The sequence below is a fragment of the Perca fluviatilis genome, chromosome 3, assembly GCF_010015445.1.
Source record: "Perca fluviatilis chromosome 3, GENO_Pfluv_1.0, whole genome shotgun sequence".
Taxonomy (NCBI): domain Eukaryota; kingdom Metazoa; phylum Chordata; class Actinopteri; order Perciformes; family Percidae; genus Perca; species Perca fluviatilis.
The window spans coordinates 33,777,744-33,801,304 of record NC_053114.1 but is presented as its reverse complement, the minus strand read 5'-3'; the positions used below and the strand labels follow the sequence as shown (position 1 = coordinate 33,801,304).

Below are 23,561 nucleotides of genomic sequence, written 5' to 3'. Positions count from 1 at the left end.
ACGTGTGCCATTATTCCTTTGTCAAACAGGCGAAAACACTTGAAATGCTGGCAGCAATGGAATGATACACCTCTGCCTCAGAATCCCAAGAAAGTGGATCGTAGTGTTGGTGCTACTAGGTTCTGCTCCGGCTGACTGGATCCTAACCTAAAAGAGCAGCATGTAGTACAGGGGTGGGAGACTTCAGGGTAAATCAGGATCGAACGATGTGGGTCAGAAAAACGGCGGTTAAGTTGAAACTTTTCAGCACGTTGCACTTGGGCTGGGCGATATGGAGAAAATCAGATATCACGATATTTTTGACCAAATACCTCGATATCGATATTGTGGCGATATTCTAGGTTTGACAATTGGTGCTTTCACAGAATATCTTCACACTTAGATTTTAGATAAATAATCATCAGTAATGTGGACATAATGTCTAAGTGGGGAAAAGGCAAATAATAGAACAGCTACAACAGTCTGGTAAGTTCAGAAAAGTAAATCGCTCTGCTGTAATGCAGCCTTTAAAACCAGGAAAAGACAACACTTATGTCATATCACGATATTACGATATCCAAAATCTAAGACGATATCTAGTCTCATATCACAATCTCAATATAATATTGATATATTGCCCAGCCCTATGTTGCACACTATGGCCCCACGCCACTCAGTGATGGTGAGGGAGAGAGTATTGTCACCAACAGCTGATGTAAAGGAGAACACCTGGCGCATCACTTGTCAATGGGTGTTTGAACAAGGACAGCATGCTTGACTGTTTCAGCCATTAAAAAAAGCAGTGCAGCAGTGGTATTCTGTGATGTAATGTTTATTTTCTGTGACCATTTCTGATTTGCCCGTATCCCTAATCTTTTGGCACGATAGCAGCATGGCCCTGTTGGAAGCGATGTCGGTCCACCGCTTTGGTCCAGACTCAAATATCTCAACCATCCGATTGCCATACCTCAACTGCATCAGGTGGCGAAATTTTACATGATCTAATGTCAGTGGCTTATCTTCTTTGTCCCCAGCTCTATTTGAGAGAGCATGTGCATTAGATTACTGAGATAACCTGGTTAAAGTAATTGCGTCATGTTGTATATGCTCTGGCATGTAGCCATTGCAGTGTTGTCCAACACAGACGAACACACCAAGGGCAGATATGCACAGAGGAGGGCTGCATGTTTAGAGCTAAAATAATGATTCTGACTTGTTAACGTTCAGTGTGACGGTGGCAGCAATTATTTCTTGCGATGATTTGAGGAACGAACCTTTTAGCATCTCATTTCAACACTTTGTTTCAATTTTCAACTGGCATCTTAAAATAAAATGAAATGTGTTATGTTACACAACACAGACATAAACAAACAAAAGGTTTAAAAACTACAATTTGGATTAATGTTTGTATTTGAATGAATTGTGCTCCTCTAAAACAGACACTTTCAATCCAGCGTATAGGAACAAGACTCAGGTTGACTGCTCGTCTGTCAGACAGTTGTTATTTGGAGCCATGTCTGTGGTTTGTGGGAAAGTCCTGTTTTCTCCTTCTGAGAATCTGTCTGCCCCCCCCCCCCCAAATCATGTGACAGAGAAAGGAAGCCGGGATGTTTGATAGGCCAGTCATCTGTCACAGGGCAAGGAACTTTGGGGGGGGGCGCGTCGGTAAACGCTGCATGTGTCTGCAGACACACTGGGTAGGTTTCATCCACCAGTGAGCTCTGGAGCTCAGTGCTCGATCAGCTAGCGTCTGGTCTTGTGGCGCGTGTGGCTGGAGGCTCCCAGAAAACCAGCAGACTCACAGCATGAGCTAGAGACTTGATAAAGAGACAAGATGAACATGAACCGGGAGTTGGAGTATATGTTTGTCCAAGTAAGTTTTTTTTTTTTTTTTTTTGCTGCTTTTAAGCTTTAGATTTTCACCTCATACCTCCATTCATTGATTAAGTAGATAGGCCTAGCCTAAAAAGCTCTTGTGGAATTGTTAAAGAAGATGGACTTTGAATCAAATTAAATTATTGAAGGAGAAGCTACTTTCTCTTTTTAGCTACATGTAGTTTTTTGATAAGAACAAGTTCTGGCATCTGGTATAATGCCTCTTTAATGTGCAACATGGGGCCCAGGTCCGGACACATCCTTCTTAGCCTAGTTATGTCAATGAAATCAGCAGGGCAGTAATAACTCCAGAGTAGCAACAAATACTTAATTAAATAATTTTAGCCAGAGCTGTGTTTTGGTATCTGAATGACATTTTTGATTCAGATCAAAATGTAATTACTGGATGTAGTTTGTAGTTTTTCCCAACGTTTGAAGATACAGGACTACATTTCTGGGTTTACAGTCTAGGGCACAACCTATTTGACTAGATGGAGAAGTAATGTTTTCCTACTGAATTATAATTGATAGATTTACAGGCCATATCAATAATTTATAATCTATCTATCTATCTATCTATCTATCTATCTATCTATCTATCTTATCTGCCTATTGAGGGGGGGGGGAATCCTGGGTGTTCTCCCCCAAGGAAGTTTTGAGCTTCAACGACTTAATTTCCTGTATTTGAATACACTTTTATGCACCAATTTATGGTGGAAATACCATTATTTAAATTATTTAGCATATGTGAAGAAGAAAATAACAGATGACAATTCAAAATATATCAAAAATATAATGGAAAGTATGTTGTTGCGTGTCATTGGGCATTTTTAAGTGGGTAGGCCTATATGGAAATCCTGACGCTTTCCTAGTGGGTATACTATACTACCTGTGTATCACATAGACTACACCACTGTGTCTTTCAGGTCCATTGTCTGGTATAAACATAAAGCAAAAGCACAGCTGGACACTTGACTGGATTCTCCTGCCCTGACATAAGTGAACTACACTTTTCCAAGAGTCAGCACTGACTTAACTAAACTAATGAGATTAGATCCTGGGCATCGTCACAGCGTCTTAGTAAGGGACCCTGATCTTTCGCTGGACATTGGCACGCTATTTGTGCCAAGAGTCTAGTTAGGTACCACCATCGGGTGTCGCGAAACTATCACAGTTTCTTTTCCAGCCAAACTCTCCACCAGCACTGAGGTCTCTGTATCTTGGCTTCATGCTGCGTCTGCCCAGCTGAGCAGAAAAACAGCAGATTCTCACATGAGTGGCATCATGTGACGAGGCTTCTGCAGTCTGGGACTCCATTGACTGCTTTACTGAGAATATGTGAGCAAAACACTTTTTTCGCATACCGCTGCAGCTGTCTAGGTAGTTGTCTCTGCCAGACCGTATTGTAAATGTTTTCAGGTTTTAATCTATTTTCACTTGATTCATTCTTATGATGTGCCCATCACTTAAAGCCTCACAGTCTTCTATAAAGAACAATATTATTTCACTAGGAGTAGTTACCTTTTCACACCAGAGCAAAGGAGTGTAATTTTATTTGAGGAAAGTTTAGCAACAATAATCATCTTCCAGAAATCACAAATACAAGTTTTCAATTGGAAATGACTTCCATGTAAGTGGTCTGATGTGTGTTCATTAACTGTACATGCCCCTGGCAGTGTGTGAGCAGGAGAAAACCCTGGGAGAGCTCAGAGGAGTCCCAGCAGGCCAGAGGGACTCCAATGCAAGAGTGAAAGCTCAGAGCTCAGTATTAGCGAGGTGAAGTCTCTCTAATCTGCTGTTGACTTTGTGCAGATTTGTAAATACTTATCATGGATGCCCTGCCCCATGGTTACAGCCCTGCACCACCACACATACACATGCATACAGTACTTGCGCAGCTCGATGGTGTTTTTTGCCCCCAACTGCTCCTTCCAGGCAGCGCTGCGACCGCTGCCTTCAAGGCACCTAACCCTAACCTTAACCCTAACCATAACCAGTGCCTCCCAACTGTTTTTTTGCTCCCGTTGGGGGCAAAAAACACCGATAAACACTTGCGCATATTCTATACCCACACACTCTCCCAGTGAGAGAGCCAGTTGAAGACGTGTAACTATGGTAACCCCGGCCGACAGATCTCAGTTAGCGGTGTCACCAGATAATGCTTAAATTACTGAAAAGGGAACTAGACCAACAGGTGACAAAGTCATGAATTGTTAGAAGGAAAAATGTAAATTGAAGCGCTTTTTTGACGTTACAGAGCTCCCACGGTTACTGTCAGTTTGTCTGTTATGAACGTTGTTGTTACTACCGCATTGCATTGTGGGATACTTATGTCGGCGTAGTGTCCAGTGTTTGCATACTTTAAAGCTCCCATGACATGGTGCTCTTTGGATGCTTTTATATAGACTTTAATACTGTATCTGAAGTCTCTTTCCTGAAATTCAGCCTTGGTGCAGAATTACAGCCACTAGAGCCAGTCCCACAATGAGCTTTCCTTAGGATGTGCCATTTCTGTGTCTGTAGCTATTGAGGAGGAGAGAAAGCCATGATGTCTCTTTCTCATGGGTGGACCAAATTCTCTGGGCGGGCAAAGCAGAGAAAGGGGAGGTAACCTTGCTCCTTAATGACCTCATAAGGATCAAGATTCCAGATCAGCCCATCTGAGCTTTCATTTTCTCAAAGGCAGAGCAGGATACCCAGGGCTCGGTTTACACCTATCGCCATTTCTAGCCACTGGGGGACCATAGGCAGGCTGGGGTTTTGGATGAAATCGGTTTAATCCAGAGTCTTTATTAATGTGAACAAATCTATACCTATGTTTCTGTCTGTGGTTTAGGACAAGAATTAAGACAAGTAGAAGCTTATGTCTTCCTGTTAGAAGTACAGTGGCAACCTGTAGCCATATGTGAATGTAATGAAATCTCGGTGTAGTTGACTGGAATGAGATTAGCCGGTGTTTAATTAGCATAATCAACCCTGATCCTTTGTCTCAGTTAAACCAGGATTACCAGACCAGCCTCGTACCTTCAAGAGCAGCCTTTCCCTACTGTGAACTGATCTGCTGTCAGCTCCTGTGAGGGAAAGTGTAGACTAGTTAATTATTTGATATAAAAGAAATATCTATCTTTTAAATGCTTGATGTGTCAGAAACACAGATCACTGGTGTTGCTAGATCAGGGTTGTCCTCCAATATGATCCATATGATGCATGTTGTTTATGTTTTTTTTTTTCTACACTTTCTTCTTAGTTCTTTTTTTAATGTTAAAAACAGTAGCACAGAACAACAACATCATTATGGCATTATAACATTCACAATATCCAGATAACAAAAAATCCATATTATGGACAGGGGTCTTTATACAGCACATCATTTGCATATTATTTTCCATCAATGCCAAAGCAGACAGTAAATGGTTTCTAGCAGTAAGGATGAGCGGGGGTGAAAAAAAAAATATCTCATGAATCTTTGATGATTTCAAGCTTATGTCTGCTGTAGGTTGATCGGCCTGTAACCATTTACGAGTGATTGTTGTTTTGCTGCTACTGTCAATACTTTCATGAGCTATCTGCCATTTCCTGTTATTCCTTCTAGCATAATGATGCATGCTTATTGTATTGAATTGGTAAATAGTACACCATAGTACACTCATTGGGAATCCCTTATGACTTGAATACTATCCTAATATCATATGCATTGTTGTAATTCCAGTAGTATCAAGTAATTGTTTTATTATTCCGCATTTCGAAGGAGAATATGATCTCTATCATATCACTGTTTCAAACGAAATTTGAAGTCTTACAAAAGACGTTTCAAGTTGCATTTGTCTATAGGAAATGTAGGATCCCAGTTGTTTAGGACTAAGGACTAAAAGTCAGGATATCTTTGACCATTCTTCAATAATCTGTCTCTTATGAACCCAAATGGAAGTCCAATACTAAATTGGCGGGGTACCCCTTTAATCTAGTGTCACGACCAAATCGGACGTCACTTGACTGGATCTTCACTGCCTTTTTTCTGGAGTTAAAGAAAAGCAATTATACGTGTTATTTAATTATACTCAGGGCCGGATCACACTGAATACATTGGATATGTCACCTTTCATTTCAATGAGAGCATCTGTTACTGACTGGATGCAAATGGAAGAAGAAGGTGTTGCATTGTTGTATTCAACAATTCAATTCAATTTTTAGTTTTGCTGCTAACTTTTTTTTTTATTTCGAGCTCCGTACCCCTCATGGGTTTTGCACCTTTTTTAAAAGCAACACACATGGGCGCCTGGGTAGCTCACCTGGTAGGGCCCATATAAAGAGGTTAAATCCTTGATGCAGCGGCCCACGGGTTCGGTTCTGACCTGTGGCCCTTTGCTGCATGTCATTCCCCCTCTCCCTCCCCTTTCATATCTTCAGCTGTCCTATAAAAATAAAGGCCTAAAAAAATGGCCAAAAAATAATCTTGGAGAAAAAAAAATGAAGCAACACACATCACATAGACAGCATGTGACCCTCACATCAGTGTTCCCACAGCCAGTGCCCTGAGGTAAAGAAAAAGAACAGGAAATTAGAGATCTACAAACACAATGTAGCAGCGGGAGATCATCGGCAGTGTGCAGGCAAGCCGTTCTCTTAATACATCCATGGGGCAAGCTCAATGCAGAGACACTTTCATCATGGGATTTCTGACCTCACAGATGCTCTGACGTCTTTTGATCCTTTTTCGTCATTCTCTCTCTCTCTCTCTCTCTCTCTCTCTCTCTCTCTCTCTCTCTCTCTCTCTCTCTCCCTCCCTCCCTCCCTCCCTCCCTCTCTCTCTTTGTCTGCCGCCCATAACTTACCATCCCTCTGTAAGGAAGATGGAGAGGTTCTGACTAATCACATTTTTCTCTCAAGCTTTCAGACGCTCCTCTTTTCCAGCTTGTGTTTCATTGTGGAGGATAATGTCCTTGAAACACGTAAATGTCTGTCAGTGTGCGGGTGTGGTTGAGTTTCGTCCTTCATCTCTCCTCTGTTTTCTGAACCCAGGGGAATTTGTTGCTCTATAAATATAATTCCTAGCCTCTGCAGCTGCATTATAGTGCTCTGTCTTTTCGTCCCATAATCGTGTGTGTGTGTGTGTGTGTGTGTGTGTGTGTGTGTGTGTGTGTGTGTGTGTGTGTGTGTGTGTGTGTGTGTGTGTGTGTGTGTGCATATTTCAACGTTAACTAATTCAGCATAATCAGACTTGACACCTACTGACATGTGAAACGTGTGTCTGTGTGCGATGGTGATGATTATGAGGATCAGGAAGTGGGCCCAGTAGCGCAGTGGTGTGTCCATGAGGTGAGATGCTGCTCAAAACTCGCTGTTGCTATTTTTAGCGTCTGTCCTCCTCCCTCCCTCCCTCCCTCCCTCCATGTTTCTCTACATCTCTTCCCTACTGTGTCTCTCTCTTCTTGTTGCTAGGAGGCTGGCTGCTGGGAAGGTCTCCTGTGGGGACCAAAAAGTTGAAACCGCTAACGAAATGGTGGAATTGAAGTGAGGCAGGCACAGAGATGTACCTATAGTTGAACATTTAACACAGTATTACCCATTTTGTTTCCACTTTAAGTCACTTTTAGGTGCATTTTCCTAAATTTGTAGCCTGACGTATTTTATATCTTTAGAAACTTTGGGGTCTTCACTACCATTTGAAATACAATTCTGCTGAAACAGTGTCACCATTACACAGTCCAACAGGGCACTTATAAGTTTATTTCTTAACTGTAAAATGTCTCATACATTATCTCACAAAAGTGAGTACACCCCTCACATTTTAGTAAATATTTCATTATATCTTTTAATGGGACTACACTGAAGAAATTATAAATTAAAATAAAAATAAATTATACAAGCTGTACACTTAATACTTTGCATTGTAGCAAAGTGTAATTTCTTCAGTGTTGTCCCATTAAAAGATATAATGAAATATTTACTAAAATGTGAGGGGTGTACTCACTTTTATGAGATACCGTATAATGTTGAATACTGTGTATTGGTCACAATTATTGAAAACAAAAACTAATTTAAGGGTGTTTTATCAAAAATATTCACTCAAAGGCCTTCACCACACGGCATATTACCTAACCACACTACTCACACAGTTTGGTGTTCCTGCAGAGGTGGAGAGAGAAAAGGATTAGAGAAAAGAAATAAACCTGGGGGTTTGGTGGGGGTGGAGCTTTAATGAGAAACACTTGTATAACGCTTGTTAACACATGCAGTAAGGCTCTGTGTTCACAAATTTATTTTGTTGAAAAAAAAGTTAGAGTAATCAGGGTCCAAAATTAACTTTTTGGTCTATTTGCCAATAGCTGGTAAACTGAAAAAAAGTACCATCCAAAATATTTTCAACCAGCCATAAAATTGCATAAGATAAAAACGAACACTAACAAACGAGCAGGTCCTATTTGTCGAGTACCTGCAGCAAACACTGCAGCTTGTTGTGTTGGCGTAGCTGTCATAAAAAATGGCGTTCTTAGAGAGGCTGTAGCTGCCATTTCACTCCACCACTCTTCTTAAAACGCAGAGGGAGAGAGGGAGGGCCAGGGTTTGTGTGACCATGATGTCATGATTCAGATGATCGCTAGTGAAGTAGCCTACCAAATTTACCAGGGTCTCTCCCGTTGTGCTCTTCTACAATGAGGTCTTTCTCTCTCGCATCTTTGAAACTGCCGCCAGCTGTTGATGTAACGAAGCCCAAAGTACTCAAGAAGTATCAAAAGTGCCATTCAGATACTCCTGTATTACTAGTTTACTGTGTGTGTGTGTGTGTGTGTGTGTGTGTGTGTGTGTGTGTGTGTGTGTGTGTGTGTGTGTGTGTGTGTGTGTGTGTGTGTGTGTGTGTGTGTGTGTGTGTGTGTGTGTGTTCATATTTAACTAATATTTAAAATAAATAAATCTCGGCAAAGTGAAAATCCCCATTCATGTTGAGATTATAACACTTAAAGGTTTTAGTGTCTAAATCCCGTCACGTGATTTGTGGTAATATGTGTGTGAATTTGGGTTTGTTTTATTCTTTCTACTCTGTCCTGAATGTTGCTTTAACAAAGACGAGAAGACCAGGAGTATATTTAATCTGCTCTCATTTAAAGCATTATGATCTATTTATATTTTCACTTGCGCCATTAATTACTTTACATGTGGTGATGGATCCTGCACAAAACTGACACACATACATGTCCGGTTAAGTGGATGAAATGCTTGCTACTGGAATACAAACTGCACCAGAATCAGTTATGTTGAACCTCTAAAGCCTCTTAATTTCCTCCCATCTTCCCCTCTTGTGTAATATCACATGTACTGTAAGAAAAACATCTGTGTTGTTTGACCCCCAACTTACTGTATGTCCTCACTCCAGCAACCTGCACACGCACATGCAGGCCTCATCTGTCTGGGATTTTAAAGTCATCCAGCAAACTCCTACACCATTAGAAGTAAGGCTTCCGTGTGCGTGCGTGTGCACGTGTGTGTGAGAGAGCTAGATTCCTCAGCCATGTGACTGCCGTGTTCATCACTGTTTTTCCACGTCTGTGATCACCTGATTTCCTCCAGTTACAAGTCTGAAAGGCCTAAAACATATTTATAGTGAACTTTGTGTGTGTGAATTTTAAGTTATGACCACACAATGTCCACAACTGCATTCCTCAGTCATTAGGAGCCTCTATCTGTTCAACAGTTTGTTCCCACAACTTAACTGATCATTACGAGCCATTTTCTCATGACTGAAAACATAGAACACAGTGTTTTGTCTGAGGTCATACTGTTTTAACGATTAGTAGAAAGAAAGTACAAGTAAACTTTACTGTCAGCCCTTTTTTTTTTCTTTTTTTTTTAAAAAGGATTTTAGTTGAACATGAGGTGGAGCAAACTTGTATAAGTATCTCCAAATAATAATAACAACTTCAGCCTATTTGAAAAACCAGATTTAGTCATATATCAATCAATCGTTTTATTCGTCACATGAAATCGTACGAGGTACAATACAGTGAAATTAATTCCCATCAGCTCTTTCAACTTGTGCATGATTCATCCTAAAGCTGAATGTGGCCATCAGATCAGCACACAAAAAAAAGAGTGACCCGGTTGAATGGCACCGGCACTTTAGGATCCAGCCAAGTCTCGGCGAAAAGACACCACGGCTCCAGATATCCCGCTGGAACCCAATCCATGATAAACCGAGATATGAGAAAGCTGTCAGCTGCATATATATATATACTGAATCAAAATTTAAAGAAGGCATCAAATTCTTGAAAAAAGCTGGGCTTTGGATGGTAATGTAAAATGTCAGCAACCCTGGCTCTTGGTATAATTTGGAATCCCTTAAATGTTATGACACGTCTTTATTTACCTTTCTTCATTTTCTCCCTCAGCGTGCTCGGGTGTGGATCCCCGATGCAGAGGAGGTGTGGAAGTCTGCTGAGCTGACAAAGGACTTCAAAAATGGCGACGCCTCCCTGCAGCTCATGCTGGAGGATGGAACGGTGAGGATGAATGGTGTAGAATGCAGAGAAATCAGTCTCTCTTTATTTTTTTCCTCTTCTCAGCTCTTTTTGTTGCGCTCTCTCTCTCTCTCTCTCTCTCTCTCTCTCTCTCTCTCTCTCTCTCTCTGCTTCAAAGACACTTCAAAGTGCTGGGTCTCATTAGTGGTTATTGGTTTTACCATTAGCACTTTCCACAAATGAGACCTGCTTGCAAAGATACCCCAAGGAGCATTTCAAATCAGTACATTTAATTCCTCAGTTTAGAATACACACACTACTCTTGTTAATGAAAGCATGCTACTGGCAAGACCATTTGCCATATTTCTCTTTATGATTTAATCACATATGTAAATGTAGCTTGCACCATAGACTTGGTTACTATATGTTTCTGGTCCTGGCTGTTTAATTCAAAACTTGTCAACAGTTTTCAATGACATTGGATGGAAAGTTAAGACATGAGCACAGGGGAAAACAGGATTATTTTTTATGTTTTAAGTCATCAAGGTTATTTGTGTAGCTAAATATGACACGTATCAGTAGGCCTACAGCATCAACAGTTTTCAACATCAATTTTTCAAAGAGGACAGGGAAAAATTCCAACTGCCGCAATAAAATGATTTCTTTGAATAATGAAATAAGGCATTGATACAAGTTTTTGCAGTTTTTTTTTTTATGGACTGATGCAGCCATGACTCTCATTGTGGATTGTGCTGCTGATTCATGTACAGATTAAAATTCTAAATAATTTCAATTCATAAATATAAATAAATAAATAAAAATTAGTGCTGTCAGTTAAACGCGTTATTAACGGCGTTAAAACAAACCCATTTTAACGGCGTCAATTTTTTTTTATCGTGAGATTAACATTCTTTTTGGCCTAGCAAACTTCGTAGTTTTTTTTCACATGTTGTTGCAACAACCAGTAACATTAGAAAAACTACAACAAAACAACAGGCATGCAGCACACACTTGTTGGGGCTTGCGAGCCGGCCAAAGAGTGGCAGGCTAACGTTACGTTTTGAGCGGATGGCGAGCGCGAGACACCGAAATGGATGCCAATAAGATTCTGAATGGAAAGTTTACTTTTAAAAAGTTGCCAAATGGTTCCATTGACGAGACCAAAGTGATCAGAGTGTTTTGTCGTTGTGAACTGAGCTATCATCGCAGCACGTCCAGTCTGAATTGGCTTGATGGCCAAGCACACAGCTGATGCGAATTCTCCGCCCCCTCGTCAAAGCCAGGCGACAATGGATGACTTCAGACAGAAGCACATGGATACCACAACTAAGAACAAACTTACTGCAGCCATAGCTAAATGGGTCCAAGTGAGAATGTTAGTGTGAAATTGAACACTACAGTATATGCCAATGTTGTTTTCAATAAAAAAAAAAACATTTGCACAAAGCAAGCCGATCCACTTTTCCATGTTGATAAGAGCATTAAAATGAGAAAAATAATGGGACAAAAAGAAATCAAGGGACATTTAGAATGGATAAAAATGTGTGATTTAATTGCGTGTTAACTATGACATTAATGCGATTAATCGCGATTAAATATTTTAATCGTTTGACAGCACTAATAAAAATAACACATTTAGATGATTGTGCAGCCTCTGAGTTCTCTCTGTTTTAGTAGATAGCTGCTGTTGAAGATGATCTACGACACCTAATTAGTCATTCAAGCGATCCGATTATTGAATTCATTCCTGATGTCTGCTAAAAGACTTCCAGTAACAGAATCAACCATACTTATTAAACCCGCATCAGCAAGAGAAAAAGATCCATTTAATAGGCATATAAAAAAATATAAAATGTTTCCACACAGCGTGAGGGGAACCAAGCCAGAAACCCAACTAATACAACACAGCTTTAAACGACTGGTGGTTTTGCTTCATAGCCATGCCAAATCAGTAGCCTGTCTCATGACATTTTTGAGAACATATGCATGAAATACTGTAAGAGTAATTTTAATGGGAGTGGACATCTGTCTTTGATTAAACAATGGGCACTCCACTGTTAGTCAGCCACAGGCAGCCAGACCAGAAACCCTGCAACAACTAAACATGTAAAGGAGATTCCAGAAGAACGCTCTGAATGGATTTTGGACTTCATTTAGGCTAATGTTTTAGCAATATAAAAAGGCATGTTTCTCTCTCATCATCATCATCATCATCATCATCATCATCATCATCATCATCATCATCATCATCATCATCATCATCATCATCATCATCATCATCATCATCATCATCATCATCATCATTATAAACATAGAAAGCAGTCTGTTTGCATAGTATTGCATGATTGATCCTTGTTTTGATAAAATCAACACAAATTCTATATATATACTGTACAATACTACTGTAATTTCTCAAAATGAATACATTACTTACTTTATTAGTACTTACTTAGCAGGTGTTGGTAAAAATCATAAATCAGGACATCTCAAACATAGTTTAGTCTCAGCCCTTGGATTGAGTAGGTTTTCATGTGAGTTTACCTGTTGATCTATGGTCTGTTGAAGACCCGGGTACTAACCATGATATGTTGCTGCTGGATAAGGGTATTATCTTAATATGTACAATAAGTAATACAATCACAGTTCACAGTCGTATTTGCACTCCTCATCCAACATCTTTTGTTTTAAATGTATCTCGGTTATAACTCTCCTGTTCTCCTGGTCATCTTCAGAGCATTGAGCACAAGCTGGACCCCAAGACGAAGAACCTGCCTTACCTGCGAAACCCCGACATCTTGGTGGGCGAGAATGACCTCACAGCACTCAGCTACCTCCACGAGCCGGCCGTGCTGCACAACCTCAAAGTCCGCTTCATCGACTCCAAGCTCATCTACACTTACTGCGGTAGGTGGCACTTCTGTGTGTTGTCAGTGCTTTGGTATAAATCTACTCACAAATTCCAAACAACAAACATCTAAGGAATGGTAATGTAAAGAATAAAACTAGTGATGTAGCTTTGAGTAAAGAGGTGAAGCATATAGTGAGGAGAGCTAGTCCTCTTCCTTTTAACCTGCCTGTACGTGCTACGCCTGTGTGATCAAACAACATGAAAACGCTTTACAATCTATCTGTAAAATTAAGTTTTTCCACTACAGTTGTACAGTGTCATCGATTTCCTCAGCTCAGTCACTGAAAACAATAGAAACCCCATTCATCTTTTTGCACTTATTATGGCATGCTAGTCAGCTGAATGTTTCAAAGTGGATGATTATATACGGTTTATTAGTTAAGTACTGCCTTGATGTCTGTGACCTTCAATTACCTCTATTGCATTTATACTACAATTCAAGCATTGTTTATTGTGTTTACACTAATTGTCCCTTATTAGCTATAAATATATTTAAATGATTATATTATATTCAGTACTATTGTATAGTCAAGTGTTGTTTGCAGCTAGTCTTCATTCAAGAGCATAAATACTCAGTATGACATGGGTTTTAGTTAGTTATCTTTAGGTTTTTTTTTCAGTCAAATGGTCATTTAATTTTTTATACCCTCAAATCACCACTTGCGCTATATTTTAAAGTTTTGTTTTTGCTACACATGTAAAATGTGACACATTGTATGTAAGCCATATGCACATGTAATATACAACATCCCTTTTTTTCTTTTTTTTAAAGATCATTTTTTTGGGGCTTTTCCCTTTTTATTAAGTAGTGACAGTGGATAGACATGAAAGGGGGAGAGAGATGGGGGATGACACGCAGCAAAGGGCAGCAGGTCGGATTCGTACCCGCGCTGCTGCAGGACTCAGCCAACATGGGGCAAACGCTCTTTCTGAGTGAGCTAGAGGCCGCCCCACAACATCCCTTTTTATTTTCTATCTAATTTATTGAGAACAGTGGGGACCCCAACACCTTCAATGTTGGTAATGAACAATAGGTAATGGACAATATGCTGTATATGAATTACAATTCTCAACCTCTCATTTTTGAAAGAAGCATCTCAGTGTGTCACCTGTTGTCATACTTTCCTTCTGTGTTCTGTAGGAATCGTTCTGGTGGCCATCAACCCGTATGAGACGCTGGGAATCTACGGGACAGACATCATCAATGCCTACAGCGGCCAGAACATGGGAGACATGGACCCCCATATCTTCGCTGTGGCAGAGGAGGCTTACAAACAGATGGCAAGGTGTGTGTGTGTGTGTTTGTTTGTGTGTGTGTGTGTGTGTGTGTTACCTGAGTAGCCTTGGTTCTAGTCTCCTTGTCGCTCAGCCCTCCCTCTCTCTTCTGGTTTTGTAGGTCAAAGCTGAGCCAGAAATAGGCTCGTGGTGGTCTCACCCTCTCTCGCTTCCTTGCTCTTTAAATCACACACACACACTGCTTTTCTCTTTAGACCCCCTCTGGTTGTTTATGTCATTAACATACACATGTATACTAACGCTATTGTATAGCAAGTTCACTCAGATCTCCCTCCTTGCTTCCTTCACTAATGCAGGGCAGTTTTAGTTGAGGCTGGCAGTAGTCAGCATAACCCTCTCAGTATGTCCAGTGTGACGTAGCACTGTTGGCATACAGTTGCATATCTCCATGTGCAAGGACTTTACATGCAGTGTTGGGCTTCACAATTATAAGACGTTACAGATGTAGCCTGTTGAATCTCAGTGGGAAGATAGTTTCAAAGTCTGGGGGCTTTAACTGCAAAGGCCCGGTCACCTTTTGTCACCAGCCAAAACCAGCGAAGCCCCAGCAGGGCTCATAAGGGATCAGTAAATCAATGAAATGTTTAAGACCATGGACGTTTAAGTCAACTTTATTTATATAGCACATTTCATACATAATAAAATGCAACACAATGTGCTTTACATAAAAATGGCATAATAATAAAAAAAAAAGTCAGTGCAAACAGAATCAGTGCAGAGTATACAAATGCCAAGATATACAAGACACATGTTCACACACACACACACACACACACACTAAGAAGTTAGAGAACCCGCTTTAAAACAGTGTCTAGTGTGTGTGGCGCTCTCTCAGGTCCTCGGCCTCTCCTGCTTTAGAAATAGAACGAGGGATGGTTAAAAGACCTCTGCCTTTGGACCTATGGGTTCTTGTTGGTTTGTGTGTAATTAGCATACTGTTTATATACTGAGGTGCAAGGCCATTTAGAACTCTGTATACAAGTAGCAGAGTTTTATAATCAATAGAACAGGTGTGAGCTTGTGGTCATACTTTTTAGTTCCAGTTAGAGCAGCCACATTTTTTATTAACTGTAGTTGCTGCCCATCTGATTTTGGAATGCTGGTGAATTTACCATTACAGTAGTCTAGACTGCTTGTTATAAATGCATGGATTCATTTCTCAGTCTGATTTTGATAGAAAGCCCGTTAGTATGTTTAGATGGTAGAAGGCTGATCTTGTGAGATGATTAATATTGCTCTTGAGATTTAGATCACTGTCTATGATAACACTCAGATTTCTAGCTTCACATTTGCTCTCCAGAGACAGAGATCTGAGATGATCTGTCTCTGAGCCTTTGCACCAAAGATGTATATTTCTGTTTTGTCTTTGTTTAATTGCAAAACGTTCTTTGACATCCAAAGATGAATATGATCAATATACTGAGTCACTGAGTTTAGTGTTATAAAAGTTATCCATAAAAGTGTGAAATCCAAATCTAACAGGAGCCTGTGTAAATTGACTAGAATGGGGGTAATAATGAAGCACATCTTTTTTACATTATACAACTGTGTATTTATCAATAAGTTTCAAAGTATGCAATTAGTCACATTTTCTATACTGAGATGAATAATTTGAATCAGTCTGTGTTTGGGTTCCAGCCAGTGGGAGTCAGGGAGTGCATGACACCACTGGCTCAAGTTGTTGTGAAACACTAGTTAAGTTTATTTGTATAGCCCAGTTTGACCTACAGTCTGTCAATAGGCTTCACATGCCCACAACAGCAACAGCCCCTGACACAGGAAGGCAAAGAAAAACCTCCCAAAAACTTTAGGGTATAAGACAAAGAAATTAAAGAATGAAAGATGAAATTCAAGCAAATATCCTAACTTCTCAAAAGGTTAGGGATGCAATAGAAGCCATAGGGGGGGGGAAATGCCAGCCACTGGGTGGCCTCAGTAAGGTGTGTTAACACCTGCTCTGCCTGCAGGCACTGAAAATGTTTGTTGATGATAGCATCTGACACTAGCGTCTATCAGCCCAAGTCCAAACTCTGGCATTGTTTGTGTCACACTCTAATTATTAAACTTCACAGGATCAGTACACATCATCAACCTTAACCTCTAGCCCTATCTTCAACATCATTGACTAAAGTAACATTTAAAAACACCCTTATGCCAGTCAGAGCCAATACTTAGCTTCTCTCGACTGGCACATTTTCCAGAGGGCCTCAGTCCTTCAGAAGTACACTAAAATGTGATACACGTGTACAGTTTCCTTATGCTTCTGTTGTTGTTCAATGTATCAGGGATGAGAGGAACCAGTCGATCATTGTGAGTGGGGAGTCCGGAGCCGGAAAGACGGTATCAGCCAAATACGCCATGAGATACTTTGCTACGGTCAGCGGCTCCACCAGCGAGGCCAATGTAGAGCAGAAAGTCTTGGCTTCCAACCCCATCATGGAGGTGAGAACTGCAGGCTGCCTGTTGAGAAATACCTTAGATTACTTCCAGTTTTATCTTAAAATCTTAAACCTTTTGTGAGCATTGTTTTTCTAACTCATTAGATGCAGAATCACTATCTAGGTATCATAGATTTTTCCACTCTCTGAATCTGTGAAATCACTTAATGCAACCCTGTGCAACCTGTGTACTAAAAAGAATAGTAAATTACAGGTCAAAACACTTGTGTTGTGGGTGTGAAGGACTGGAAAAAGCTCTGTTCCATAGCTGTGAATTTATCTTCAAAGTGAGGGTCCTGGGTCATTTTTCCTGGCAGTTTGTGTATAGAAGCTTGTTTCCGTTGCCCAGTTAGGATGTTCAGAAGCTTAGCTGATTTATGGATGATAATGGATGAATGTCATTCTGTTTGTCCTACTCCTCTCTTATTTCGCTCTTCTCCACTGGCTTTTACTTACTCCCTTCCCTTCAGTGCCTCTGCTCTCTGCTGTGATAACACAGTTCTTATTCTTAACTGTGTGTGTGTGTGTGTGTGTGTGTGTGTGTGTGTGTGTGTGTGTGTGTGTGTGTGTGTGTGTGTGTGTGTGTGTGTGTGTGTGTGTGTGTGTGTGTGTGTGTGTGTGTGTGTGTGTGTGTGTGTGTGTGTGTGTGTGTGTGTGTTTTGTATCTCTTCCTGTAGAGTTATAAGGACAGGAGGGGGTTGGAGAGCTCCCCTGTGCCCATATGTCACCCCTCCTCTACCTCCTGACATCCCCCTATCTGTCCGTTCCTTTCCAACCGCTCTACTAACATCCCTCTCGTCCTCACAGCCATCACTTTCACCTCGAGCCAATCGGAGACAAGCTGACAGAATGAATAGAAAGCTTTCTTTCATCACAGTGATGATGTCACTTCAGCCTCTAACCCTGGATGCAGAGTAGATGGTTACATCAGCCTTTTCGATATTACAAAACCTGCGTGCGTGAGAGAGGGAGAGTGTTTGTGTGTGGTGTTAATACGTGTTTGCCTGATGCAGGCAGAGATTGGAATACCTGCTCTGCTGAAAGACTCCTTGTCTGCAGTGAAAGACTGTGTGTTTGGCCTTAACTCAGCAAGAACCCTCTGTGCTCGCACACGACTTAACTCGCTTCAAGCCGGCTGGTTGTATAGCTGGGATGTGTTTGTGTTTGTATGTAGCCCCGCCTGACAATTCCTTGTAGGGTCATTGATCAATCCAGTATATTGACCTAAGGCTGCTGACTTCAGTTGATTTATTTTCTCATGTATAGAAGCTCAGCAGGGATTCAGGTTTTTGAACACAGTATTCAAGGTTCTGCCGTACTAGTTTTAGGATCAGTTGTATAGTAAAGAGCCAGGCTAGCTGTTTCCCCCTGTTTCCAGTCTTTGTGCTAAGCAAAGCTAACCACCTGCTGGCGTTAGCTTCATATTTTCTGCACAGACATGAGAGTGGTGTCAATCTGAAGATCTAAGATCTAACTCTCTGCAAGTGAATAAGCGTATTTCCCAAAAATGCTCGAGAGCCATATTCGCCCCGAATATTTTCACTGTAATAACCGGTACTTTGTTGCCTCCTTGTACTTTCTGCTTCACCAGAGTATCAGTAACCTTAGGAAAAATTGATTTTCACTCTGCTGTTGTGGTATCCCGGGACAATTGGAGCTACTGCATACTAGATTTAAAGTCAAATGGCGTTAAAATAGAAATGTACTGCTGCACCATCTGCCTTAATTAAATTGAAACATTTATCAACATAATAAGTTGTATCTGTTTTTGCATTTTGTTTTTCACCTGTCTCTCAGGCAATTGGAAATGCAAAGACCACCCGAAATGACAACAGCAGTCGCTTTGGGAAATACATCGAGATCGGCTTCGACACCCGCTACCGTATCATTGGTGCCAACATGAGAACGTATCTGTTGGAGAAATCACGAGTGGTGTTTCAGGTGAGCGCACAAACGCACACTCAAGTTAAATTTTTTTTGTGCCATTTTTAGGCCTTTATTTGACAGGACAGCTTAGCTTTTTGAAAGGGGGGAGAGAGAGGGGGAATGACATGCAGCAAAGGGTCGCATGCCGGAACCGAACCCCTGGCTGCTGCGGTGAGGACCGAGCCTCTGTACATGGGGCGCACGCTCCACCAGGTGAGCCACCCAGGCGCCCCCCTTTGTGTGGATATTTAATTGACTTGCACTCATTGCGGCCTCAGCCGTCACAGATCCATGCACAAAGTTGACTTTTGTACAATTTTACATTTCTTATATATTCTTTATATTTTTGTTAAGCTTCAGTTCATGTCAGTCTTTTTTTAAGCACAGCCTAAAGTCCCGGTGGCACTGATGTGTCCTTCAGTCATTTTTAACTGGATTCCTGATGGCAAATTTTGTTCCTGCTAAAGGGTCCTGTTGTTCTGCACTTTGCAGTTCTTTAGCTGACCTTACACTCCGGTGTCTTTGCAAGGTTACAGGCAAAAGAGAATTTCCTGAAGTAGCATCTGTGATTTGTTATAGCATTTGTCATGACTACACTACTTTAGCTTGTTTCTGTGACAAAAAAGGTGTTTTTGCTATGAGTCCTCAAAGCCTGTCAGCAGTAATGTTACACCATGTGCTACAGCCATAATTTAACACATTTAGAGTTTGTTGGCTGGCATCAAAATGATCATATGGCCAAAATCTGAGAGTTACAGCTTACTGCCTAGTTGAAAATGACTGGGAAAAGCCTATCTGGAATAATTTTTATCTGGAAACTGATAACAGCTTCAAACATTACAATAAAACTACCTTTTAAATTGTAGTAACATTTTATTTGTATGATGTTTATTGTTGCTATGTGTGTTTGGCACTCCACCCTTAAAATGTAACAATAAAAAGGTAGACTGTCTCCCAAATTTGTAATTGTAAATTACAACACACGCACCTAAACATACAGCGACAAGCCCACTGGAACCATGACTCAGTTGTTAATTGGCCTCCATTGGCTTACACATGACTCATGTGTTGCTGCACACTGTACGCACACATGCATATACACACAAACAGCAAATACTTTGCCTTGTGTCATATGGTGAAGTATCAACACATACCATATAAATGCAACAGCCCTGGGCCCCTGGACCTGATTCCAGCTGGGGACCTTTTTGTTGCATGTCATACCCCCCCTCTTTCTCCTGCATTCCTTATCTCGGACTCTACTGTCATTATCAAATAAAGGCAAAAAAAACTGCCAAAATTAATGTTTCAATATAATTGGATGTTTTACCTCTCATTCAAAAGGCATCAGCTCTGACTAACTGTTAGGGTGTCCTATGTGTTAAACCTCTGTGTGAAACCCTACAGACCCTTTATTATTTTACAATTCAACAATAATGCTAACCCTGGTCAAAATGTTCTCACGTTTGAATATTTCAGTGCTCTTTCTATACTTAGTATGAAAATGTGCAGTCAACCATACATAAACACACACAAGCAGTCAGTCCACCAGTAGAAGTCAACCAACACTGAATGTCAGTTAGGCCATGGTGTACTTTAGTGCAGAAGAAGTTTGCGGCAATAACTTCCTTCTCAACAAAGACAAGTAGGAGGCAACGAAGTATACAATCCATCCGTCACGCCGGGTTACAGTGTAGCACTTCTTTCCTCTCCCCCTGTTTCTCTCTCTCCATTGTGAAAGACATTCTTGCCCAAGCTATGATTTCATTTGTGTCCATTTCTTGTCTAAATCTTTCTTTAGATATCTGTTTCCCTCTCTCCTTACTTGCCAAAGTCTCAGAGAGGCCAAATCAGTGCACTTGTTTAACAAGCATAAAAGTTTAAAACTAGTTTTTTTTGTGATCTTATAACTTTATATTTGATAATTTGTCTTCAAGTTTTATTTATTTATATAAAGTTTACTTGCTTTTTCACTCATACAACTTTATTGTAAATTCAGTGGGTGTGTTTGCTCACTGGTGGAGCCAGTAGGACCGTGTCTAGATATGGAAGAATATTTTAACTTAACACGCACACGCACACGCACAAACACCTTGCAGCACTGTTGGGGAATGAGGATGTTGGCAGAAAACATGATCACTTTCCTCCTCAAATTTTTCACATACTTGACTCCCTCACGTGTGTGTGTGTGTGTGTGTGTGTGTGTGTGTGTGTGTGTGTGTGTGTGTGTGTGTGTGTGTGTGTGTGTGTGTGTGGTGTGTGTGTGTGTGTGTGTGTGTGTGTGTGTGTGTGTGTGTGTGTGTGTGTGTGTGTGTGTGTGTGTGTGTGTGTGTGTGTGTGTGTGTGTGTGTGTGTGTGTGATCACCAATGTAGGACACAGGTAACAGTTTTTTTCCACCTTTCACATGTTTATACATCGACGCAGACAATGCCTGCATGAACAAGGTCAATAAAAGTTTAGATCAATATAATTCTTCATGTGATGTATTTGAATAAATTGAGCATTCTATAGGTGTTCATGTAGTATTTCCCTCACATACGATCTTCATGCTTTCTTCCAGGCGGACGAGGAAAGGAATTATCATATTTTCTATCAGCTCTGTGCATCATCCCATCTGCCTGAGTTCAAGACTCTGAAGCTGAGTAAGACTCATGCATACACACACACACACACACACACACACACACACACACACACACACACACACAGACAAACACAAATACACGAGCTGCACAGTTGAATGTGACTGGCTTAACTGGATAGTTACACCGTAAGCAATTACAAAAACAGTAGCTTGAAATCTGCTCACTTTCTTGCATTGGAAGGAACTCGTAATTTTCATCTTTCAGTGAGCTGCAGCACTCAGACACATACTGTACTGTATATATTATCTAACCTAGAGCACTTACATTTGCGATAGCAATTCAGAATCAGTAGTGAACACAGAGTAAGTTATTGTTAGAGCATTGTTTTTAGCTGCTCTGGTTCAAAACACCAGGAAAACTGAAAACCCGGAAAATCCATCATTGGCTCAGCCAAACAAAAAATAATTAAAAGTTTAATCTGCAGTAAATAAGAACTGATTTTAACTCCAACATCCAGCCCAGAATACAATCTACATATAAAAAAATATTTATCTCCTCCACATTTCCAAAACAAAGAGCACTGCCACATATCAGATTTTATATCAGTTTCAATGTATCAAACTCATTGACTCTGTGGCTTAACAGGCCCTCACACAGAGTGCTCCCACTGTGGGCCTGCACCTGCTCATCCCAGTCATGGACACACACACACACACACACACACACACACACACACACACACACACACACACACACACACACTGGCACTGCCATTTACAGCCACTTAGTTGGCATTCGCAGTCTGTCTCACACGCATGCACACACACACACACTGCACACCCCCCCCACACAAACCTCCTTTTTTTTTTTTTTCTGCTTTCTTCCTGGCTCAGTAAAAAAAAAAAAAAAAAAAAAACCTCTTTTTTTTTTTTTTTTTGCTGATTTTCTGGCTCAGTAAATGGAGTGGTTGTCACAGTCGTGTCAGTGCCTCTCATTGCCAGGCAACAGGCTATGCCTTAATTCAGTGTAAAGGGTGTATAAAGAAACTGATTGTGGGAAAGTTGAGCTAACCTCATTCTTAAACAAAAGTGTTCTTGATTTAACTTTTTTCTAATAAATCTGAACCATCTGCAAAATTGTGCTATGGTGCACTGATGTCACAATGTATGATTTTAACAGACAGCGCCTCCTAGCTGATTATAAACTAAATGCTTTCTAAAATAAATGTAACTTTTAAATCCGGTACATGTACATTTCCAATGCAGCTCTGCATGATAAAGGGGGATGCTGTAATAGAACATATGTACCCAAATTTACAAGGTAAAACTGCACATACTGCATGTTTTCTTAATTTATTCACCCTCTCTGTTTCTCCACCCAGGCAGTGCAAACGACTTTTTGTACACCAGGCAGGGCCGCAGCCCCGTCATCCACGGTGTGGACGACACCAAGGAGCTGTCCACAACTCGCAATGCCTTTACATTGCTCGGTAACCTGCACACCCTCAGATACAAAAAGAAATGCACATTCAAATGTGTCGGGAAAAATTACATGTGTGTGTGTGTGTGTGTGTGTGTGTGTGTGTGTGTGTGTGTGTGTGTGTGTGTGTGTGTGTGTGTGTGTGTGTGTGTGTGTGTGTGTGTGTGTGTGTGTGTGTGTGTGTGTGTGTGTGTGTGTGTGTGTGTGTGTGTGTGTGTGTGTGTGTGTGTGGTTGTGTGTGTGTTTTCCCCTGCAGGTATTAATGAGTCCTATCAGATGGGATTGTTCCAGGTTTTGGCTGCTATTCTTCATCTGGGAAACGTGGAGATAAAGGACAAAGACTCAGACAGCAGCCTCATTCCTGTGAGGATAATATTTATACTCCAGTCCTAATTGTCAGACAAGTTGAAACAGATTGCATGATATTCACAACTTTATATCTGTAGTTATGTGAGATATATATATATATATATATATATATATGTATGTATGTGTGTATATATATATATATATATATATATATATATATATATATATATATATATATATATATATATATATATATATATATATATATATATATATGCCTGTATCTGACCAAAATCTAAAAATAAATATTGT

General features: G+C 40.6%; 1 protein-coding gene across 10 annotated transcripts in view; it reads left to right on the top strand.

The window, feature by feature from the left end:
* Positions 1–23,561, top strand: part of myo5aa (myosin VAa) — a 61,152-nt gene that overhangs the window by 4,990 nt on the left and 32,601 nt on the right. For 6 of the 10 annotated variants that reach the window (XM_039794319.1, XM_039794317.1, XM_039794318.1 and 3 more), the window contains exons 1-9: positions 1,693–1,852; positions 10,239–10,349; positions 13,040–13,211; positions 14,357–14,501; positions 16,797–16,953; positions 18,747–18,890; positions 21,437–21,518; positions 22,843–22,950; positions 23,197–23,303. In XM_039794319.1, coding sequence (XP_039650253.1) covers positions 1,814–1,852; positions 10,239–10,349; positions 13,040–13,211; positions 14,357–14,501; positions 16,797–16,953; positions 18,747–18,890; positions 21,437–21,518; positions 22,843–22,950; positions 23,197–23,303 — 1,065 coding nt within the window. In that variant the 5' untranslated portion in view covers positions 1,693–1,813. Of the gene's footprint in view, positions 1–1,691; positions 1,853–10,238; positions 10,350–13,039; positions 13,212–14,356; positions 14,502–16,796; positions 16,954–18,746; positions 18,891–21,436; positions 21,519–22,842; positions 22,951–23,196; positions 23,304–23,561 lie in introns of those variants that run through there. The other 4 variants (XM_039794326.1, XM_039794324.1, XM_039794325.1 and 1 more) reach the window with 3 other exon arrangements.